This window comes from Sminthopsis crassicaudata, chromosome 1 (assembly GCF_048593235.1).
Source record: "Sminthopsis crassicaudata isolate SCR6 chromosome 1, ASM4859323v1, whole genome shotgun sequence".
In the NCBI taxonomy this organism is placed as follows: Eukaryota; Metazoa; Chordata; class Mammalia; order Dasyuromorphia; family Dasyuridae; genus Sminthopsis; species Sminthopsis crassicaudata.
The window spans coordinates 625160402-625181886 of record NC_133617.1 but is presented as its reverse complement, the minus strand read 5'-3'; the positions used below and the strand labels follow the sequence as shown (position 1 = coordinate 625181886).

The following is a 21485-nucleotide window of genomic DNA, read 5'->3' as shown; positions in this document are numbered from 1 at the left end:
TTTAACATAGCTATAAATATAAGTGGCATTTGGCAACAGGGCTGGTTTTTTGTGGATAAAGTTAGTTTCATAAGAGTTGGTTGATAAGAATTTCTGCCCAAGGGACTGAATTGGAGTCTAAACATGTAAAGTTAAATAGATGAAAATGTGAATACTGGGAATACTTCCATTTACAGATTCTTTGAATCGCTATGAATCCAACCCATAGCTATATGAAATCAGTACCTTTAACAATTGCTATTTCCTGAAGCATGTCATTTAACCTTTAAATGGCTCTAATTGTTGAGAAGTTATTTTTTATACCTAGCCTGAACAAGACTCTGCATTTTCTATCCATAATCCCTAATTTTGTCTCTTGGTGCCAAGAACAAACTTCTTCCATTTTCTAAATAACAATAATTGAAATATTTGAAAACAGATACCATTATTTTTCTCTTCTCTGGCCTAAGTATTCCCAGGTTCTTCAATTTCTCCTAAAATGGTATGACTCTCAGGTCTCTTCTCATGGCCTAGATATTCTCTAAATTACAGAAATTCTTCCTAAATTGTGAGTCAGTACTTGATCCATCTGATCCAAGCAGAGTTCAGAGTGACTATAATTCTCTTAATTTAAACATTATTTCTTTTTTAGTGCAGTTTAAAATCACTATAGGTTTTTTTTTTTTGGCTGCATGTCAAACTGTTGAATGATTGAACTGGTACTCCCAGATCATTTTCACTCAAACTGTTGTCTAGTCAAGCCTCCTCATTCCAAAGGTCTTAGGATCATAGATATAAACCTAAAATAGAATTCAGAATTCAACCAGTCCAACTTGATTATTTTACTGACAAGGAAACCAGAGTTCGCAGGATTTCCCCCAAATTACTTAGATAATAAATTTCAGGATCAGAATTTGAACTTAGATCCTTTAACTTCAAAACTATTTTTTGTTCTGTTCTGTTCTGTTATTAACCTCAAATACTTTTTTAACTTAAGTAGAGAATATATATTTAACTTGGTTCTTAGCAATTGAAGTTTTTTTAATTCTATCATATCAGGTTTTACCACCCTTCCCAGATTAATGGCTTCTACTGATTTGACCTAAGTGCGGTCCAGTAATCAGTTAACTATATACATATATATATATATATATTATATATATATTATATATATATGTGTGTGTGTGTGTATGTACATTATTAATTACAGTGATTAGATTATAAAATGGCATTCTTATCCCATATGAAAAGGCAAAGAAAAAAAAGGGAGAAGAGACAGAAAGAATTAGAGAAAGAAGAAAAGAGAAAGAAGGAAGAAAGAGAGGGAAAAGGGAAGAAAGAAGGATAAACTCTTTGATAATAACTGCTAAGCTCTTCTGTTCTTCAAAGATCCTGGCACCACTCAAATCTTGGGTTCCATAATTTTATGCATGGTTTCATTTTTTTTCTTGTTAGAATAAATTTGGGTGTGAATTACCTAATCACATAAAAAAACTTATCAATCCCATCCCACCTAGGGAAAATAATCACCTTCCCCTTAAACACCACTGAGTTTATTAGTTGATTCATTGCTAACTGGAAGATGATGTAATAAGAGAATTCCTGGTAGACAGAAAGATTAGTTTGTTACCTAGTACCCTTTGTCAGATATTTGTTGCCAATATATATCCAGCTCTTGTGATCTAGTTTTTTGGTGTGTATTTATGTGGAACTAACCACAATGTGGGTGCTTCCAAGGAAGTTGACAAATGTCAGAAGCAATGGGTATATTGTATCTTCCAACAGATTCTTCTCCCCATTGCAAGAAAAGAAATCTTTCACCAATTTCCTTCATGAATATTGATGCAAAAATCTTAAATAAAATATTGACAAAGAGATTACAGAAAGTTATCCCCAGGATAATACATCATGACCAAGTAGGATTTATATCATGAATGCAGGGCTTGTTCAATATTAGGGAAACTATTAGCAGAATTGACAATATCAATAAACAACCTAATAAAAATCATATCTCAATAGATGCTGAAAAAAGCATTTGATGAAACAAAATACCCATTCCTATTAAAAACACTAAAGACTATAGGAATAAATGGAGTAAGAGTAGCATTTATTGAAAATCATTAGCAAGCATCATATGTAATGAAGACAAAGTAGGACCATGCCCAGTAAGATCAGGGGTGAAACAATGCTGCCCACTATCACCATTATTATTCAGTATTGCATTAAAAATGTTAGCTTTGGCAATAAGAGAATAAAAAAGATTAAATGAATTAGAGTATGTAATGAGGAAACCAAATTATCACTCTTTGCAGATGATATGAAGAAATCTGTCTTGCCATCCTAAGATAAGATGTTACCCAAAAAAGTTAAATAATAAAATTAATAGAATCCACTCTATTTGGGATTGTGGCATTTTTTGGTGAGGTGGAGTAAAAAAAAAGAAATATTTTCTAAATACTAGTAACCCATGAAATTTTATAATAAAAATTATTTGTTCTCAAACAGATACTAATATTACTGTAAGTCCTATCCCAAAGTCTATTGCTTATCCTAAACTGTATCACATAGACATCAGCTATCAAAAAAAATCAGAAAATAAATTCTGAGACCAATTTTGGGTTCCCACTTGCCCATATAAGAAAACAGTTCCATAATTCAAATGCACTAAACCAAGAGTTTAGGGGAGGGAGGAAAGAGGGAGACTACATTTAATAAAAACAAAACAAAGTCATTTGAACCTATGTAAGCTATGTTGACAAATGCTAAGGATGATCCCAAAATAAATAAGGCATGATCCCCCACCCTCATGGTATGGGGGTGGAAAGAGAAGTAGATGTTTTATATAAATTGCTATAATATAAAGTTAAGTGGATAAGTCCATAGGAGAGAGGTAAACAAAATGTGGTACAAGTTTAGAGGAAAGAGCACTTCTGGGTGGGAATTATCAGAAAAGGTGGCATTTAATCTTGGCCTTGAAAGTGATTAGAATTTGAACAGGCAAAATATTGGAGGAAGGAGAGCATTGGTTAATGGCAAAGTAACAGAAGCCCACCAAAACCAGGTGCTATTTTTAAAAGCAAAACTGGTAACTATTACATGGAGAAAATTCACATCTAAAAGTTGGTGAGCCTAAGAAATTACTGTACCATCTATATTTTAGTTGGTAACATTTAATTAGTTAAATCTATCAAAAAGAATTTGTAATTTTCAGGTTTCCATCTTCAAATTACACATTGTTCTAGATAAATATACAATTAGTGACCTCAAATATATCCCACAACAACCTGTTTTCAGGGAATGCTTGTTTTATGGGAGAAATGTTCTATAACTGAGTAATGGGATGAAAATATCAATATTTCATCAAAATTCATGACTAGAAAGCAGCCCAAGTGTTCCCAGGAACATGGTAGAAAATCTTAGAACTGTCATACTCCAGCAAAGTATTCAGAGTTCAGTTGAATTTTCACAATGCTACTTTATACTTGTTGCCCTTATGCATCCAGACTCAATTTTAGCATCTTCAAAGATATAATATAGTTAGCTGTTGGGTGACTTACAGATATCTGAATAGCTCTGAAATAAGGGGATATGAGTGCTGGTGAACTAATTGACTGACTTTATATTCAATTCAAGATTATAGTCCTTAATTTTCATTATTTTACAAATAATACTTTCCAATTTTAATATAAAATATAAAGACAATATCCTTCTTTACAAAAAAAAAGTTGAGAAATTCAAATAAACCTCTATTTTGGGGGAGGTAGACATAGGCTGGGAAATAATTTTAGGAAGAGTCTGATTCAAACTAGGGTTTGAATTACAAAAGGTAAATTTGGACAATATTGTACAAAAACTCCCTGAGATTGTTTCAAGGTCTAAGAGACTGTGATAAGGACAATATGGAAGGACTATTTCAGCAGCCTGTTTAAAAAAAGGATTTTCCTAGAAATCTTTATATACAAAAAAGACTTTTTGACTTGTTTGAAATTGTCACTGACTTAGGTGCATATTTCTTTTGATCCTACCATGAATATAGCTTTCTTTGTGTATTTTCTATAAAGAGAAGATACAATTATAGGATTAATGAAAAGAAATAGTACCTTAACTCCAAGTATTTGGGAAGTATAAAGACATAGCCAAAGAACTACAAGGTTCATGGAAAATGTAGTATTTGAGTTATCTGTACATAGATTATATCTATAATGTTTAAAGTCAATACCAAACAGAAGGGAAACCATCTTATGGGTAAATATTTCAGAGATTTTTAAGTTATTTCTTCCTACATATAATGTACACAGGTAAGGATTATATTATATATAGTCCTTCAAAATAATAGTTATATTGTATATAGTCCTTCAAAATAAAAATAATGATACTAGCTAATAGTATATATGTAGCTAGTAATATAGCTATTAAGCCAATAGTATCTAATAATATAATATATATACTACATATGCATATATAGTACTTTACAGATTTATATATTATTCATAATATATGAGAGAAAAAACAGAGCTCTTTAAATTTTGCAAAGCACTTTATAAATATTAACTAATTTTATCTAAACAAAAATGCTGTTAAGTAGATATTATGATCATCCCCATTTTATAGATAAAGAAACCATTTAGAGGAAATAGACTGGGATTAAATTATTTACTAGAGTCACACAGCTAGTAAGTGTCTGAGACTGTCTTTGAGTTCAGGATTTCTTGACTTCTGGTCCAATATTCTACCTACCATACCACCTACATGCTCCATGAAGTATCAGAATCTTTCAAGTTTTTAATGACTAAAATATTTCCCATAATCATCTGAACTCAAAGAAGTGAGGAAGAAGGAATCCTGGTGTCAACTTTTATCATTTTTTAGTATGGAAATATCATGGATAAAATAATTGGATCCTAGGAAATAGGATCTAAATGTTATAGGCTTTTACAGAATGTTCCAACTGAACATTTTTACTATCTATAGAATAATGCATACTCAGATTCTGAAGATTAAATCTAACATTACCTAAGTCATTTCCAGCGTATTAGTTGTATCCCACAGCCCATATTCCTAAGTATAGATGACCCAGTAGAACCTTTCTCCTTTTCAGAGTTCCAGAATAGGAATCTACCAGAATCAAGAAAGCCCTTAAATTATGAGTAGAGTGGCTCAAGCAAGCTTATCCTCAATGACTGAATTAATTCCCTGTCTAAAATGAAAATATTCTAGACAATTCATTTCAATTTGTTATTAGTGTGATCTGCAGAACTCTGTGGCTTATAGTACTTCAAGAAATTCTCCCCTCTACAAAACCATGAGTAGAAACTAAGCCAAATGAATTCTGTCTCATTGAACAGTGGCATAGGTAAGGGAATCAGTTACTAACCCCTTTGGTCCAAAACGATAACATTCCCCTCCAGTAGTTGGAAAATCTGACTAAATGCTGTTTTTATGCCAAGGTTGGAGGCATCGGAATGAGGGATTTATCTGCCATTTTAAAGTTTTCAGGAATCTTTTAACACATTCCTATAATATAAGCAGAACAAATATTCCATTTTATAGGTGAGTTTAATATAGTTTTATATAGTTTGTTTAAAACTTGAAAAGCCCAAGAGTCTTACCCATATTTACTATTGACCTTGGTACCAAGATGAAAACCCTAGACTCCAGTGCTCCTCACTTTATATATATCTGAATCCCTAAGAAGCAGTAAAGTTTCCATGGACCCTTATCATTTAGCACTTGTGAAGTAGTGCAAATTATGAGCAGTGAGGGTACAAGGAACATGCACATGAGTCTGCAGACTTAATTCTCAATATATACTGGCTCTGGATTTTTGGTACTTCTAGATGTTAGTTAAGGGAACAGGCTTGGGAAACTCAAATCAGAGCATGGTGACAATTGGCAGACGAGTGATCTAGGTAAGTAGAAGGGATTGGCAAATACCACAGCACCAGGGGGGTTGCATATCTTCCAGAGAATCCATTAATATGGACAACTACAAGTAAGTCCCAAAGATGGCAGAGATGTTATGGTCTGGGATATTCAGTGGGAGGAACAGATACAAGAAGGTCACCAATTAAGTATAGGAAGGCCAACAAAGGGCAGTGTATTAATAGGGTCCTCAGAAATACTATTAGTTATAAGGGTTACGACTGTAATTTTATGTGGAATCTGTATTCTTAGTTTTTCTGCTGTGTACATAGGGATGAAGGGGTTGGAAGAGAGAAAGTAAAAGACCCATGAGCATTTATTTCTGTGTATGTGAGTCAAACTATCAGTAGACCCTTATCAGGGGCATGAGATTTGCTCTTCTAGAAGATTATTATGGATGGTATATATACAATCAGAATGAAGCAAAAGATCATCAATACATCATTTTCTGGGTGTGAACTTGTAAACAACCAGTTTAAAATATATTGTCATATAATCTAAATAGTGCATTTAGGGACCTAATTTTGAGCCTGACTTGAATTCCTTTCCCATCTACCAACTTTCTAGCTCACTTGCAATGTTTTGTTTAGGTTTAAGATAGCCCATAAGTAACAATTTTTGTTGCCATTTTCTGTTGCTTAGTCTATGGCAACCATAAATCAAACAACACAAGGTTTAAAGCATACAAATTGTGAAATAATACATCAGAAGTTAGTAAACATTTTGATGCATGTAAATCCATTTTGTGTCTAATTACAAACAATTCAGATAATTAATAGAGTAAGGGGCAAAAAAAGGAAAAAAAAATCACTCAACCTAAAGTGAAAAATCTTGGGGCTATAAGTAGCAACATGTCACAGAAAAAGTATTTCACTGGGAGTCAGGGAGCCATTCTCTTTTGCTAAACCAAGAATTTTGGATAATAGATATTGATTAAAAGAGGCATTCTAGTAAAAATGAAGACAAGGAAATAAGTGGGTAGTTAATCTCTCATAACATTGATATGAATAGAATATAAGAACTAGCAGCTGTCAGAAGTATTTTGAACAAAAGATTAAGGTTCTTTAGGATCCTAACCATTTAATAAATATTTGGGGAAATTGGCACATTACTTATATTAAACAGTTAATATGAGTATTTCATATTAATCGAACAGAGAAATAACTAAGGATAAAAAATTCAACTTGGAAACTTCAACTTATAACTTAATATGGAATCAAAATATATTGTCATCTAATGACAAATCATTGGCCTCCATTAAACCCAGGATTCTCTTTAATCTCTGAATCCTCAACCACCCTGGTCTTATTCAGTGAGATTATAATTTTTAACCAATAATATACATTTAAAATGATCCTGTTTGAAACTAGGCATGGACCCACACTTAACACCACATACTAAGATAAAATCAAAATGGGTCCATTATTTAGGCATAAAGAACGAGATCATAAATAAATTAGAGGAACATAGAATAGTTTACCTCTCAGACTTGTGAAGGAGGAAGGAATTTGTGACCAAAGGAGAACTAGAGATCATTATTGATCACAAAATAGAGGATTTTGATTACATCAAGTTAAAAAGCTTTTGTATAAACAAAACTAATGTAAACAAGATTAGAAAGAAAGTAACAAGTTGGGGAAACGTTTTTACAGTTAAAGGTTCTGATAAAGGCCTCATCTCCAAAATATACAGAGAATTGACTCTATAAGAAATCAAGCCATTCTCCAATTGATAAATGGTCAAAGGATATGAACAGACAATTTTCAGATGATGAAATTGAAACTATTTCCACTCATATGAAAGAGTGTTCCAAATCACTACTGACCAGAGAAATGCAAATTAAGACAACTCTGAGATACCACTACACACCTGTCAGATTGGCTAAGATGACAGGAACAAATAATAATGAATGTTGGAGGGGGTGTGGGAAAAGTGGGACACTGATGCATTGTTGGTGGAGTTGTGAAAGAATCCAGCCATTCTGGAGAGTAATCTGGAATTATGCCCAAAAAGTTATCAAACTGTGCATACCCTTTGAGCCAACAGTGCTACTACTGGGCTTATATCCCAAGGAAATACTAAAGAAGGGAAAGGGACCTGTATGTGCCAAAATCTTTGTGGCAGCCCTTTTTGTAGTGGTTAGAAACTGGAATGAATGGATGTCCATCAATTGGAGAATAGTTGGGTAAATTATGGTATATGAATGTTATGGAATATTATTGTTCTGTAAGAAATGACCAGCAGGGTGAATACAGAAAGGCTTGGAGAGACTTACATCAACTGATGCTGAGTGAAATGAGCAGAACTAGGGGATCATTATATACTTCAACAACAATACTATATGAGGATGTATTCTGATGGAAGTGGATATCTTCAACATAGAGAAGAGCTAATCCAATTCCAATTGATCAATGATGGACAGAATCAGCTACACCCAGAGAAGAAACACTGGGAAATGAGTGTAAACTGTTAGCATTTTTTGTTTTTCTCCCCAGGTTATTTTTACTTTCCAAATCCAATTCTTCATTTGCAACAACAACAACAACAACAACAACAAAATTCGGTTCTGCACATATATATTGTACCTAGGATATACTTTAACATATTTAATATGTATGGGAATGCCTGCCACCTAGGGGAGGGAGTGGAGGGAAGGAGGGGAAAATTTGGAACAGAAGGGAGTATAAGGGATAATGTTGTAAAAAATTACCTATGCATATGTACTGTCAAAAAATGTTATAATTATAAAATTAATTAAAAAATAAAAAAGAGGAAAAAAATAAAATAAAATAAAATGATCCTGTTCAATGAAACCTCATCCAGAAAATGATTGGGAATTGTTGTTTAAATCTATGTGCGATATAGATGATAAATACTGGAACATGTTAATAAATACCAGAATAAATCAGAATGGAGCTAAATGCTTAAGCTGATTAGAATTGAGTGGTTTTAAAACAATATTGTGGTACTCCATCTTTTTTCTTATGATTTTTGGGGGTTTTATGTAAACTCATATTGGTGATGGAATCCTTAAGTTTATTTGCTACAGATACATGTACTCTTTAGGCTATTAATAGTGGAGGTGGATAATTGCTCTTCTTTGGTTTGCACCTAAGTAGCTTTTCTCCTCACTAATTAGATTATCACCATCTGTCTTGATTGTCTTCTCTATTATATCCATACCTAAAAGCAGGATAATTCAATTAATCCCTTTATGTGAGATTATGATCATTCTAGTTTCTTTTGGCCTTTATATAGTATGCTTTTTTTTTTCCTTTCCATTTGAGAGTATTGTTTAATCATGAAAATTATTGTAAAGAATGTATGAATTATTATATTGATGATTCATGTGATCAAAAATACAAATGGCTTGCATGGTATATAGTATATGTACTATATGTATACTGTAGTTAGTATATGTACTATATGAAATCATACTAAGTATGATTGCATTATATATTATAGCATATAGTATATGTTGCTTAATTATATATTATACAAATTATTATACATTGAAATATGCTTCCTATTTACATTTGTCATAGACGTTGACTGGAGAATGGGCCATCCCAGAAGAAATGGCTGATATTGTCCCACCTTCCAATAACAATATATTGGGTCATGTGCTTCGTGCAGTTAATGAAAAAGTTAATCCTCCAAAACCAGTAACTTATGAGTCTCAGATTCCTTCCTTTGCAACTAAAGGATGCATGTTGGGAAAGACATGTAGTGGGAAAACCAGCTGTCTGAAGATTTTGGAAGAAGGTAGATTTTTAAAAAATATCTAATAGCTGCCAAGCTGAGTGTCAAATATAACTTAGTGTTCCTAGTCATTTATAAGAGAAAATATACCATAATCTTGGCATACCATTTCTTGTGGGAAAAAAAAGTAAAAGGTCTTGTAAGTTTTAGCTTAAAAGTTCTGTGTTGCTTCCAGTTTTCCACTTATCTGCTCAAAGATATATGGTTCTGCTTAATTCATTTTTCATCAATTATATAGCATCTCCCATGTAAGCCTTAAATTCTTTGTATCTATTGTTTCCTATTTCACATTGTCTTCAATTCCCTCATATACCACAATTTTTCAGTCATTCACTAATTAAAGGTATTTGCTTTGTTTCTCATTCTTTTGCTTTCAAAAATATTTTGGTTGTACTTTTCGATATGTTTTTCACTTCTTTGGAATATATTACCAACAGCAAAATTAGTGGCTTGATTATTTTTCTAGGATAATTTAAACTTATTTTCCAGTTGACAGCCTATCAACACAGTCTTCCAAAAGCTCCAACAAAATTGATTAGTTTCATCTTACATCATCTTTTATAATTTGAAGGACATGAAATATGTTTTAATTGGCTTTTATCTCACTATTAAACATTTGGAGAATTTTTTCAAATGGTTATTAATAATTTCCAATTTCTCTTTTGAAAACACTTCATAATATTATTCCACTCTTTATTAGGCAATAATTCTTGGACTTAAATATGTCATTTCTCATATATTAGGAACTTCAGAATTTGTGTGGTTTTGCACTAACAGAAATCAAAGGTATTTGATGCAATTTATTTCTTATACTTTACAATGTCTCTTTTCATTTTTGTGAATTAATTTCATTGATTTGTGTAAAAGTTTTCTTTAGTTGTCTTTATCCCTTAGTTTTGAGTTTTCCCTTAACAACAACTGTCAAAGACAACTCTTTTCAATCTTTATGGGTTTTTTTAAACAACAGTTACTTTTTATATACAGGCAAACATATTTAATTTTTCTCTACTCGAAGGTAAAAGATCTTGATTCACACCTAAGTTTTACCAAACAGTTTTCCATTTTCCCAAGTAGTTCATGGTGAATTAGGTGCTGTCCCCTAACAGTTTGTTTTGTTAATTAGCCATAATTTTATGTGCTGGAAACTTGCTGTAATTCATAATAGAATATAAATCATAATGAAGGATTTAATTACTAATTTAAGAATCTCCTTTTCAAAAGGCATTTTATGTTCATGGCAGCCCTTTTGTGGCAAGAAATTGGAAACTGAATGGATGCCCATCAATTGGTGAATGGCTGAATAAGTTATGGTATATGAATGTTATGGAATATTATTGTTTTGTAAGAAATGACCAGCAGGATGATTTCAGAGACACCTGGAGAGACTTGCATGAACTGTTGCTAAGTGAAATGAGCAAAACCAGGAAATCATTGTATACAGGAACAGCAATATTATATGATGATCAATTTTGATGGACGTGGCTCTCTTCAGCAGTGAGATGATTCAGACCAGTTCCAATGGTCTTGTGCTCAAAAGAGCCATCAACATCCAGAGAGAGGACTGTGGGAACTGAGTGTAGTTCACAACATAGCATTCTCACTCTTTTTGTTATTTTCTTTCCTATTATTTTTTTCATCATTTTTTCTGGTTTGATTTAATTTTTCTTGTACAACAAGATAATTGTATAATTATGTGTGCATATATTGTCTTTAATATATTTTTACCATATTTAACATATGTTGGACTACTTACCATCTAGGGAAGGGGGATGGGAGAAGTGGGGAGAAAACTGGAACACAAGGTTTCTCAAGAGTGAATGTTGCATAATTAATTATGCATATATTTTGAAAAATAAAAAGCTTTAATAAAAAATAAAAAGCCTTTTTAGAAGAAAAAAGAAAAAGAAAAAAGGCAATTTTATATACAAGGCAATACTAGGGTACAAGGCAATACTAGGGTATAGATCCCAAACCAAAAAGACACATAATCTAAATGAAGAAATACATCTTACACATAATTGGTGCTAAATAAACACTTTTTAATTGTTTTAATTAAACTAACTCAAAATATTCCACTGTATCTTAGCTTTCCACATCGAGATACTTTCTATTGATGATCTGGTTCAAGAAGCTATTCAAGCTTATCTTTTAAATGAAACAGTACCTGAAAATCCGGATAATATTAAAAAAGAAGTTGTTGAAAAAGAACCTCTGATAAATGAAATTTCAGTAAGTATAATCCTAACTTGTTTTTCAAATCTATTACTATAGAATTATAGTGTTGGAAAACAAATTTCAGATTATTTTTTATCCTTACATTTTATAGTTATGGAAACATTGGTTCCAAAAGTGATTTAATTATGATTAATAGCAGAGATAGAACCAAAAAAAAAAAAAAAAGCTATCCTTTTTCCAGAATCATATATTGCTTCAAAGTAAGCATATTATCTTGGAGTTCTTAAATCTATTCAAGTACAGACTCTGGAAGGTACATGGACACACTTGGAGTATAGAATTTGGCAAGAGATAAAATGAAAGACCAACCTCATTGTGTTTCAGAAGACCAAAACCAAAACATTTGGTAAAGAGGTGATTCTTTTTTGTTGTTGTTGTTCATAGATAATCATCACAACTATCTCTTGAGGCCTAGAATGGTGGAGATCTGTCTCAGTGCTATTAGTACCTACATTGATGAAATTATGGATACTTGAAAAGTATTGAAGGAAGTAAACTGGGAATCAAATACAAATCTATAGAAATTATAATTCTGCTGTTGAGAGTGGTTTTTTTTTTAATTCTTGAAATATACGACCATTTATTGTAGATATCAAATCTTCACAATAAACATGTCCATCTTTCTCGTGTTTCCCTAATAGCTGCCAATTAGTGAAGATCCAAATTTGCACTGTTTGATCAAGGGATGCTTGTGATAAGCTAGACTTTTAAAAATATTGTCTCTTCCTCAGCCATAGGCTTCCCATGTATATTGCTTATAAAGAATTATAATCCACTAAATTATAATCAGAATCTCTGAATCAACTTTAATTTCACTTATTTTCAAGATATATGTATTCTGTCATTCAAGCTTTATTACAGAAACCTGAAATTATTAATTTTACTAAAATTTAAATAATTTTGATTTTAGAATGAACCACAAGAGTCAACTTCAGAAACAACAGTACAGCCCAAAAGAGAGTCTGAGATAGAAGGTAAAACTCTATTGAATTCATAGAGTGGTAAATAAATTAATGAAACATTTATAAGCACTTAACTATGTGTTACGCCCTGTACTAAGCACTGAGAATACAAATATATAAAGAGAGATAATCTTATTTTATGTAGATGATATTCTAATAAATAAATTATAGGTAGAAAGGCTAGGAAGGGGTGTTTTTGTCTGTATAGCTAGAGTGGAGAATTCTTATCCATGGCAGCTAATTTACATGTCCTCTCAAGAAATCCTTTCCATATTTGATGACTATGCAGAGAGAAAGAGATAGAAAATCATGGAGGTGGGATTGGGGTTTGTGTTAAGGGGAAGATGTGGGTACTTTGGCAGGAAAATAGCAAAATACTGAATGAATGATTGTCAGTTTGAATGAATTATGAAGGCAAAGCATGGTCCAGGAGCTGGGGCCACTTATTTGAGTACTAGAAAGAGAGTTCCCATGATGAGTAAATGAATTTCCTGATTCATTCAGGGCATGGATTCTGGATGTCCAGGATATAAAGTATTGGTTTAGGTGGGGAGAAGTGTATGTAATGTCATGCTTAAAAGCAATGGTGAATTGAGAGAAGGATTGGCTGAGGAGAGGTACATGCTCATGATCAAATAGAAAATTTATGTTTTCTTTATTCCACTTAGAAATAAAACAAAGAAACAACATTGGGATTTTTTCACCTTCATTTTTCTTTAAATTGTTACATATATATTTTTTAAAAGAAACTTGGAATTGGAATAATAATCAGATCACTGATTACCATTTCTTTATTTGTTTTATACAGGCACTTAATAGAATTCCATTACTTAAACTATGTGAATAATGTATAACTTACTTTAGAAAAAAATCAGCTATTTCAAAGTAAATTTAGTCAAGCTAGCCCAAAATTTAATATTTATTTTACTTGGGATCTGCTTCTTAGTCATTCATTCCCTTTGTTAATTATCTTAGAGAAACTCAACATTAAAATACAAAGTGACTTTGGTATATTAAATAAGTTTATAATTTTCTACCATGCTATTTATATTTCAAGCATCACATCATTAGTACCATCACATGGAACAGAAAGGAATTTATTACATACCAACCATTATGCTAAGCATTGGTTATACAAGTAAAAAAATAAAACAATCTCACTCTCAAGAAACTTATAGTCTAATTAGGGAAAACAACACAACACACACATATATATCTGCATGTGTATTACACACACATATGTATGTGTATATGTGTATGTGAGTTCAGCTGTGAGTTGGATGGCAAAATCCAGGTGCCCAGAAGGCATAATAGTAGGGCAGATGGTAAAGACAAGTGACGTACCATGTTTTCAAAAGGATACTAGTTGATGACTTGCAATTCACTATCATTGTCACCATAAAAATTAAGTATTAAATTTAGTTTTCAGTACCATTCCCAAGGTCACTTGCTCTTTGCATCTTTCACTGGTAATGCTGAGTTTTCCCATACCCCATTGCATTTATACTTAAAATCAAGATCAATTATTAGAAACTTGAAATTTTCAATTTTATTTATTGGTGGAAAATGTATTTGACTCAAATCCTACACTTTCTTAAAATCAATCCTAAGGAATATGACAACTTTTTTGTAAGCTCCTAAGTTGTTCAATTAGTGTATGTGTTAATTGCCTATAGACTTATAGTTTTTTTCTTCTAAACACTTGGACCAAGATCCAAAAAAATTAAAAAAAAAACCTAACTAAATAATCAGCATTAAATTAAAACAATACTAATAACCAAAGTAAAAGTAATATGAGAGAAGCGATTGGTCTATATAATGAGTGGTTTTACTATTAACTCTTTCATTAATAATTAAAGAAATAAGTATTTCCAAAAAAAATGGGCTTCTCCATATGGCAAATGTATACATTTACCTGTTAGATAAAAATATTAGAAAAAACCAGTTCTAATCATTTCTCCTGTCCCTAGGTGAGGATCTTGTTAAAGCACCATCAGTTCCAAAAAGGAAAGAAACCAATGTGACAAGAGTAAGTAAAGCATTCTGATTTTGACCCCGAAAGTCCCAAAGTAAATCCTGAAGCAGAGAACTCAGTTGTCATTATATTTCTCTTTAAATATAATAAATCAGCAAAATATTTTTTTCTCATGGGAAAATATATTGGCAGATTTGCCAGACACTAACAATGCTTTTTCAAATCTATTACCCATGTATGATGCAGGAAGCAAAAATCAATATTATGATTTTGTAAAATAAATACTTTTTTATTCTCAAAATATATGCAAAGATAGTTTCCCATAGTCATCCTTGCAAAACCTTATGTTTTAAATTTTTCTCCCACTGTTTCCCCACCCCTCCCCTTGACAGCAAGCAATCCAATCTATGTTAAACATGTTAGCAATTTTTCTATACATATTCCCACATTTATCTTGCTGCACAAGAACAATCAGATCAAATCAATTCTGTTGGACATGGCTCTTCTCAACAATGAGATTGTAGAGGGCTGGAACTCTGAAAAGGTGTACTTGAATCTAAGATAGCAGAGAATTTAAGGCTAGTTACCCACTCAATGTGAGATGAGGGTTCTATAAGCATATATTTAGATGATATGATATGGTAATGTGATGACTCTCCTCAGGATTAGCCCTTGCTAAATGTGTGGGTGGTGAGATAATCATAGGCAAGGATTGGAGGGCTAAGGGAGAGAGATCAGAGTCTCTCTGCCACAGAATGCTGAGGAGAGAAGACTTCAGACTCCAAATTCAAGAGTCCGGGATTCATGAGCCATGTGGTAGCTTGTCTGCCTCCTTCACTTCCCCTCCTAAAAACTAAAAACTTTGACTGATCTTGACTCTTGACTAATACTGAGACCCTCTAGAGAGCTAGCACAGGCATTTTATAAGGCTATTCATACCTGTTCCAATGATCTTGTGATGATGAGAGCCATCTATACCCAGAGAGAGGACTATGGGACTAAGTGGATTGAAACAGATCATTTCACTCTTTTTGTGTGGTTTGCTTGGATTTTATTTTCTTTCTCATTTTTTAAACTTTTTGATCTGATTTTTCTTATGCAACAAGATAATTGCATAAATATGTATGCCTATTTTGAATTTAATATATATTTTACCATGTTTAATATATATTGGATTACATGTCATCTAGGAGAGAGTTGGGGAGAATAGAGGGGAAATTGGAATACAAGATTTTTCAAGGGTCAATATTGAAAAAATTATCCTTGCATATGTTTTGAAAATAAAAAACTTCAATTAAAAAAATCAGATAAAAAAAGGAAAAAAAACTGAGAAAAGAAAAACAAACAATATCAAAAATGATGAAAATAAAAATGTTCTGATCCACATTCAGTCTCCCATAGTCCTTTCTCTGGATGCAGATGGCTCACTCCATCACAAGTTTATTAGAATTGATCTGAATCACCTCCTTGTTGAAAAGAGCCATGTCCATCAGAGTTGATAGTCATGTGATCATCACATAATCTTCTTGTTTCTGTGTACAATGTTTTCTTGGTTCTATTCATTTCACTTAGCATCAGTTCCTTTAAGTCTCTCCAGCCCTTTCTGAAATCATTCTGCTGATTGTTTCTTATAGGACAATAATATTCCATAACATTCATGCCATAACTTATTCAGCCATTCAACAATTGATGTTCATCCATTCAGTTTCCAATTGCTTGCCAGTACAATAAAAAGGACTGCTGCAAACATTTTGCACATGTGGATCCTTTTCAATTTTTTAATGATCTCTTTGGGATTCAGATCCAATATAGACACTGGATCAAAGATTATGTATAACTTGATAGCCCTTTGGGCATAATTCCAAATTGCTCTTTAGCATAGTTAGATCAGTGCACAACTCCACCAACAATGTATTAGTGTTCCAGTTTTCCCACATCCCCTTCAACATTTATCACCTTTTCCTGTCATTTTAGCCAATCTGAGAAGTATGTATCTCAGAGCTGTCTTAATTGCATTTCTCTAATCAGGGATGATTTTTTCATGACTGGAAATGGATTTAATTTCTTCTTCTGAAAATTATCTGTTTATATCCTTTGAGCATTTATCACTTGGAAAATGGCTTGTATTTTTATAAATTTGAGTCTATTATCCATATGTTTTAGAAATGAGGTATTGGATGTAAAACCTTCCCAGTTTTCCGCTTCCCTTCTAATCTTGGCTGTTTTGGTTTTGCTTGTACAAAACCTTTTTAATTTAATTTAATCAAAATTATTATCCATTTTGCATTACATAATATTCTCCACTTCTTCTTTGGCCATTAATGTCTTCCTTCTTTACAGATCTGAGAGTTAGACTATCCCTTATTCTACTAATTTGTTTATAGTATCACCCTTTCTGTAAAAATCATGAACACATTTCAATGTTATCTTGGTATAAGATATATGATATTGGTCATGCCTGGTTTCTGCCATACTATTTTCCAATTTTTCCCAACAGTTTTTGTTAGACAGTGAGTTCTTATCCCAGAAGCTAGAGACTTTGGATTTGTCAAACACTAGATCACTATCTTTGACTATGATATCTTGTGAACCTAATCTATTCCACTGATCCATTACTTTAACTTAACTAGTACTAAATGGTTTTGATGATTGCTGCTTTATAATAAAGTTTTTGGTTTGGTACAGCAAGACTGCCTTCATTTACTTTTTTTTTCATTAACTCCCTTGAAATTCTTGACCTTTTGTTCTTCCAGATTAATTTTATTATTTTTTAGATATGTAAAGTAATTTCTTAGCAGTTTGATTTATATGGCACCGAATAAGCAGATTATTTTAGACAGAATTGTCATTTTCATTATATTAGCTCTGCCTATTCATGAGCCTATTCACATTCTTCCAATGTGAAAAGTGTTTTGTAATTGTGTTTATATAGTTCCTGACTTTGTGTTGGTATGTAGAGTCCCAAATATTTTATATTATATGCAGTTATTTTAAATGGAATTTGTCTTTGTATTTCTTGCTGCTGGACTTTGTTGGTAACATATGGAAATGCCATTGAATTATGTAGATTTATTTTGTATCCTGTAACTTTGCTAAAGTTGTTGATTATTTCTAGTAATTTGTTAATTGGTTCTCTAAGATTCTCTACATATACCATCATATCATCTGCAAAGAGTGATCATTTTGCCTCCTCATTATCTATTCTAATTCCTTCAATTTATTTTTCTTCTCTTATTGCTAAAGTTTACTTAATACAATATTGAATAGTAATGGTGACAGTGGGGAACTGTTACACCATGATCTTATTGAAAAATGCTTCTAATTTATCCTCATTGCATATGATGCTTGCTGATGCTTTTAAATAGATGCTACTGATCATTTTAAGAAAAACTCCATTTATTCCTATAGTGTTTTTAATAAGAATGAGTGTTTGGATTGTTGAATGTTTTTTCTACATCTATTGAGATTATCATATGATTTTTGTTAGTTTGACTATTGATATAATCAATTATGCTAATAGTTTTCCTAATATTGAACCAGCCTTTCATTCAAAAAAATCCTATCTGGGCATATCCTGATGAAAAGTTGCTTCAATCCCTTTGCTAATTTTTTATTTAAGATTTTTGCATTGATATTTATTATAGAAATCGGCCTTTAATTTTCTTTCTCTGTTTTGACCCCCTTCCATTTGTTCAAGTCTAATTTTAGTGAATTATTTTCTTCAGTTATCTTTTTTACCTTCTTTTGCATTTGACCAATTGAACTTTTAAATGAGTTTTGTTCATTGTATTTTTTTCCATTTCACCAATTCTATTTTTAAGAGGTTGTTCTCTTTTTCTATTTCATCAGTTGTGTTTTTTAAAGAATTGTTTTCTTCAACCATTTTTATATTCACAGGTTCTGATAAAGGCTTCATTTCTAAAATATATAGAGAATTGAATCAAATTTATAAGAATCCAAACCATTCTCCAATTGATAAATAGTCAAAAGAAATAGACAATTTTAAGATGAAAGAATTGAAACTATTTCTAGCCATATGAAAAGGTGCTCTAAATCACTATTGATCAGAGAAATGAAAATTAAGACAACTCCAAGATGCCACTACACACCTCTCAGATTGTCTAAAATGACAGGAAAAGATAATGATGAATGTTGTAAGGGATATGGGAAAAGTCGGATACTTGTACATTGTTGATGGAGCTATGAATGGATCCAACCATTCTGGAGAGAAATTTGGAATCTGCCCAGCACCAAAGGCTCCATGCTCCCATAGATCTGATGGTGCTGCCAACTTCATCCCAGAACTGGGAAGATGTGGCCAAATGGAGCTCTCACAGCTAGTCTGATGATCCACTGGTTTCTGAATCAGGACACAGTAACAGAGTAGCTAATGTTACTGTATTTTGTCTTAAAAACCTCCCACTCGAGATCTCAACCTTGCACTCTCAGATTTAGACAAATCAAACCACAAAACAAACAAGAAAGAAATTAAAAAAGTAAATAGAACATTAGAAAAACTAGGTATGATAGACCTTTGGAGAAAACTGAATGGCAATAGGAAGGAATATACTTTCTTCTCAGCAGTTCATGGATCCTATACAAAAATTGACCATATACTAGGACATAAAGATCTCAAAATTAAATGTAGGAAGGCAGAAATAATAAATGCCTTCTTCTCAGATCACAATGCAATAAAAGCTACATTCAGTAAAAAGTTAGGGGTAAATAGACCAAAAAGTAATTGGAAACTGAATAATCTCATCTTAAAGAATGACTGGGTGAAAGAGCAAATTATAGAAACAATTAACAATTTCACCCAAGATAATGATAATGATGAGACATCATATCAAAATCTTTGGGATGCAGCTAAAGCGGTAATAAGGGGAAATTTTATATCTTTAGAGGCTTATTTGAAGAAAATTGAGAAAGAGAAGATTAACGAATTGGGCTTACAACTTAAAAGGCTAGAAAAAGACCAAATTATAAACCCCCAACCAAAAATTAAACTTGAAATACAAAAATTAAAAGGAGAAATCAATAAAATTGAAAGTAAAAAAACTATTGAATTAATAAATAAAACCAAGAGTTGGTTTTATGAAAAAGCCAATAAAATAGATAAACCTTTGGTAAATTTGATCAAAAAAAAGAAAGAGGAAAATCAAATTGATAGTCTTACAAATGAAAAGGGGGATCTTTCCACCAATGAAGAGGAAATTAGAGAAATAATAAGGAGTTACTTTGCCCAACTTTATGCCAATAAATTTGATAACTTAAGTGAAATGGATGACTTCCTCCAAAAATATAGGCTCCCTAGATTAACAGAGGAGGAGATAAATTGCTTAAATAGTCCCATTTCAGAAAAAGAAATAGAACAAGCTATTAATCAACTCCCCAGGAAAAAATCCCCAGGGCCAGATGGATTCACATGTGAATTCTACCAAACATTTAAAGAACAATTAGCCCCAATGTTATATAAATTATTTGAAAAAATAGGGGATGAAGGAGTCCTACCAAATTCCTTTTATGACACAGACATGGTACTGATACCTAAACCTGGTAGATCGAAAACTGAGAAAGAAAATTATAGACCAATCTCCTTAATGAATATTGATGCTAAAATCTTAAATAAGATATTAGCAAAAAGACTTCAGAAAATCATCTCCAAGATAATACACTATGATCAAGTAGGATTTATTCCAGGAATGCAGGGCTGGTTTAATATTAGGAAAACTATTAATATAATTGACCATATTAATAATCAAATTAATAAGAACCATATGATCATCTCAATAGATGCAGAAAAAGCATTTGACAAAATCCAACATCCATTCCTACTAAAAACTCTTGAGAGTATAGGAATAAATGGATTATTCCTTAGAATAATCAGGAGTATATATTTAAGACCGTCAGTAAGCATAATATGCAATAGAAATAAACTGCAACCTTTCCCAGTAAGATCAGGAGTGAAACAAGGTTGCCCACTATCACCATTACTATTCAATATAGTACTAGAAACGCTAGCCTCGGCAATAAGAGCTGAGAAAGAGATTCAAGGAATTAGAGTAGGAAATGAGGAAATTAAACTATCACTTTTTGCAGATGACATGATGGTATACTTAGAGAACCCCAAAGACTCTGCTAAAAAGCTACTAGAAATAATTCAAAATTTCAGCAAAGTGGCAGGATACAAAATAAATCCACATAAATCCTCGGCATTTTTATATATCACTAACAAAATGCAACAGCAAGAGATACAAAGAGAAATTCCATTCCAAACAAATGTTGATAGTATAAAATATTTGGGAATCCATCTACCAAAGAAAAGTCAGGAATTATATGAGAAAAATTACAAAACACTTGCCACAAAAATAAAATCAGATTTAAATAATTGGAAAGACATTCAGTGCTCTTGGATAGGCCGAGCGAATATAATAAAGATGACAATACTCCCCAAACTAATCTATTTATTTAGTGCTATACCAATCAGACTCCCAAGAAACTATTTTAATGACCTAGAAAAAATAACAACAAAATTCATATGGAAGAATAAAAGGTCAAGAATTGCAAGGGAACTAATGAAAAAAAACTCAGAGGAAGGTGGTCTAAGTGTACCTGATCTAAAGCTATATTATATAGCAGCAGTCACCAAA

The 21485-nt window shown here is 32.0% G+C and overlaps 1 protein-coding gene across 13 annotated transcripts in view; it reads left to right on the top strand.

The window, feature by feature from the left end:
• The window catches only part of SPEF2 (sperm flagellar 2), a 244550-nt gene that overhangs the window by 92853 nt on the left and 130212 nt on the right, over window positions 1-21485 (top strand). For all 13 annotated transcript variants that reach the window (XR_012484814.1, XM_074282690.1, XM_074282689.1 and 10 more), the window contains 4 exons: window positions 9447-9666; window positions 11750-11892; window positions 12809-12872; window positions 14831-14889. Coding sequence is in view for 12 of the 13 variants with exons in the window: in XM_074282690.1 (XP_074138791.1) it covers window positions 9447-9666; window positions 11750-11892; window positions 12809-12872; window positions 14831-14889 (486 nt within the window). In the remaining variant the exon portion in view is untranslated. The remainder of the gene's footprint in view (window positions 1-9446; window positions 9667-11749; window positions 11893-12808; window positions 12873-14830; window positions 14890-21485) is intronic.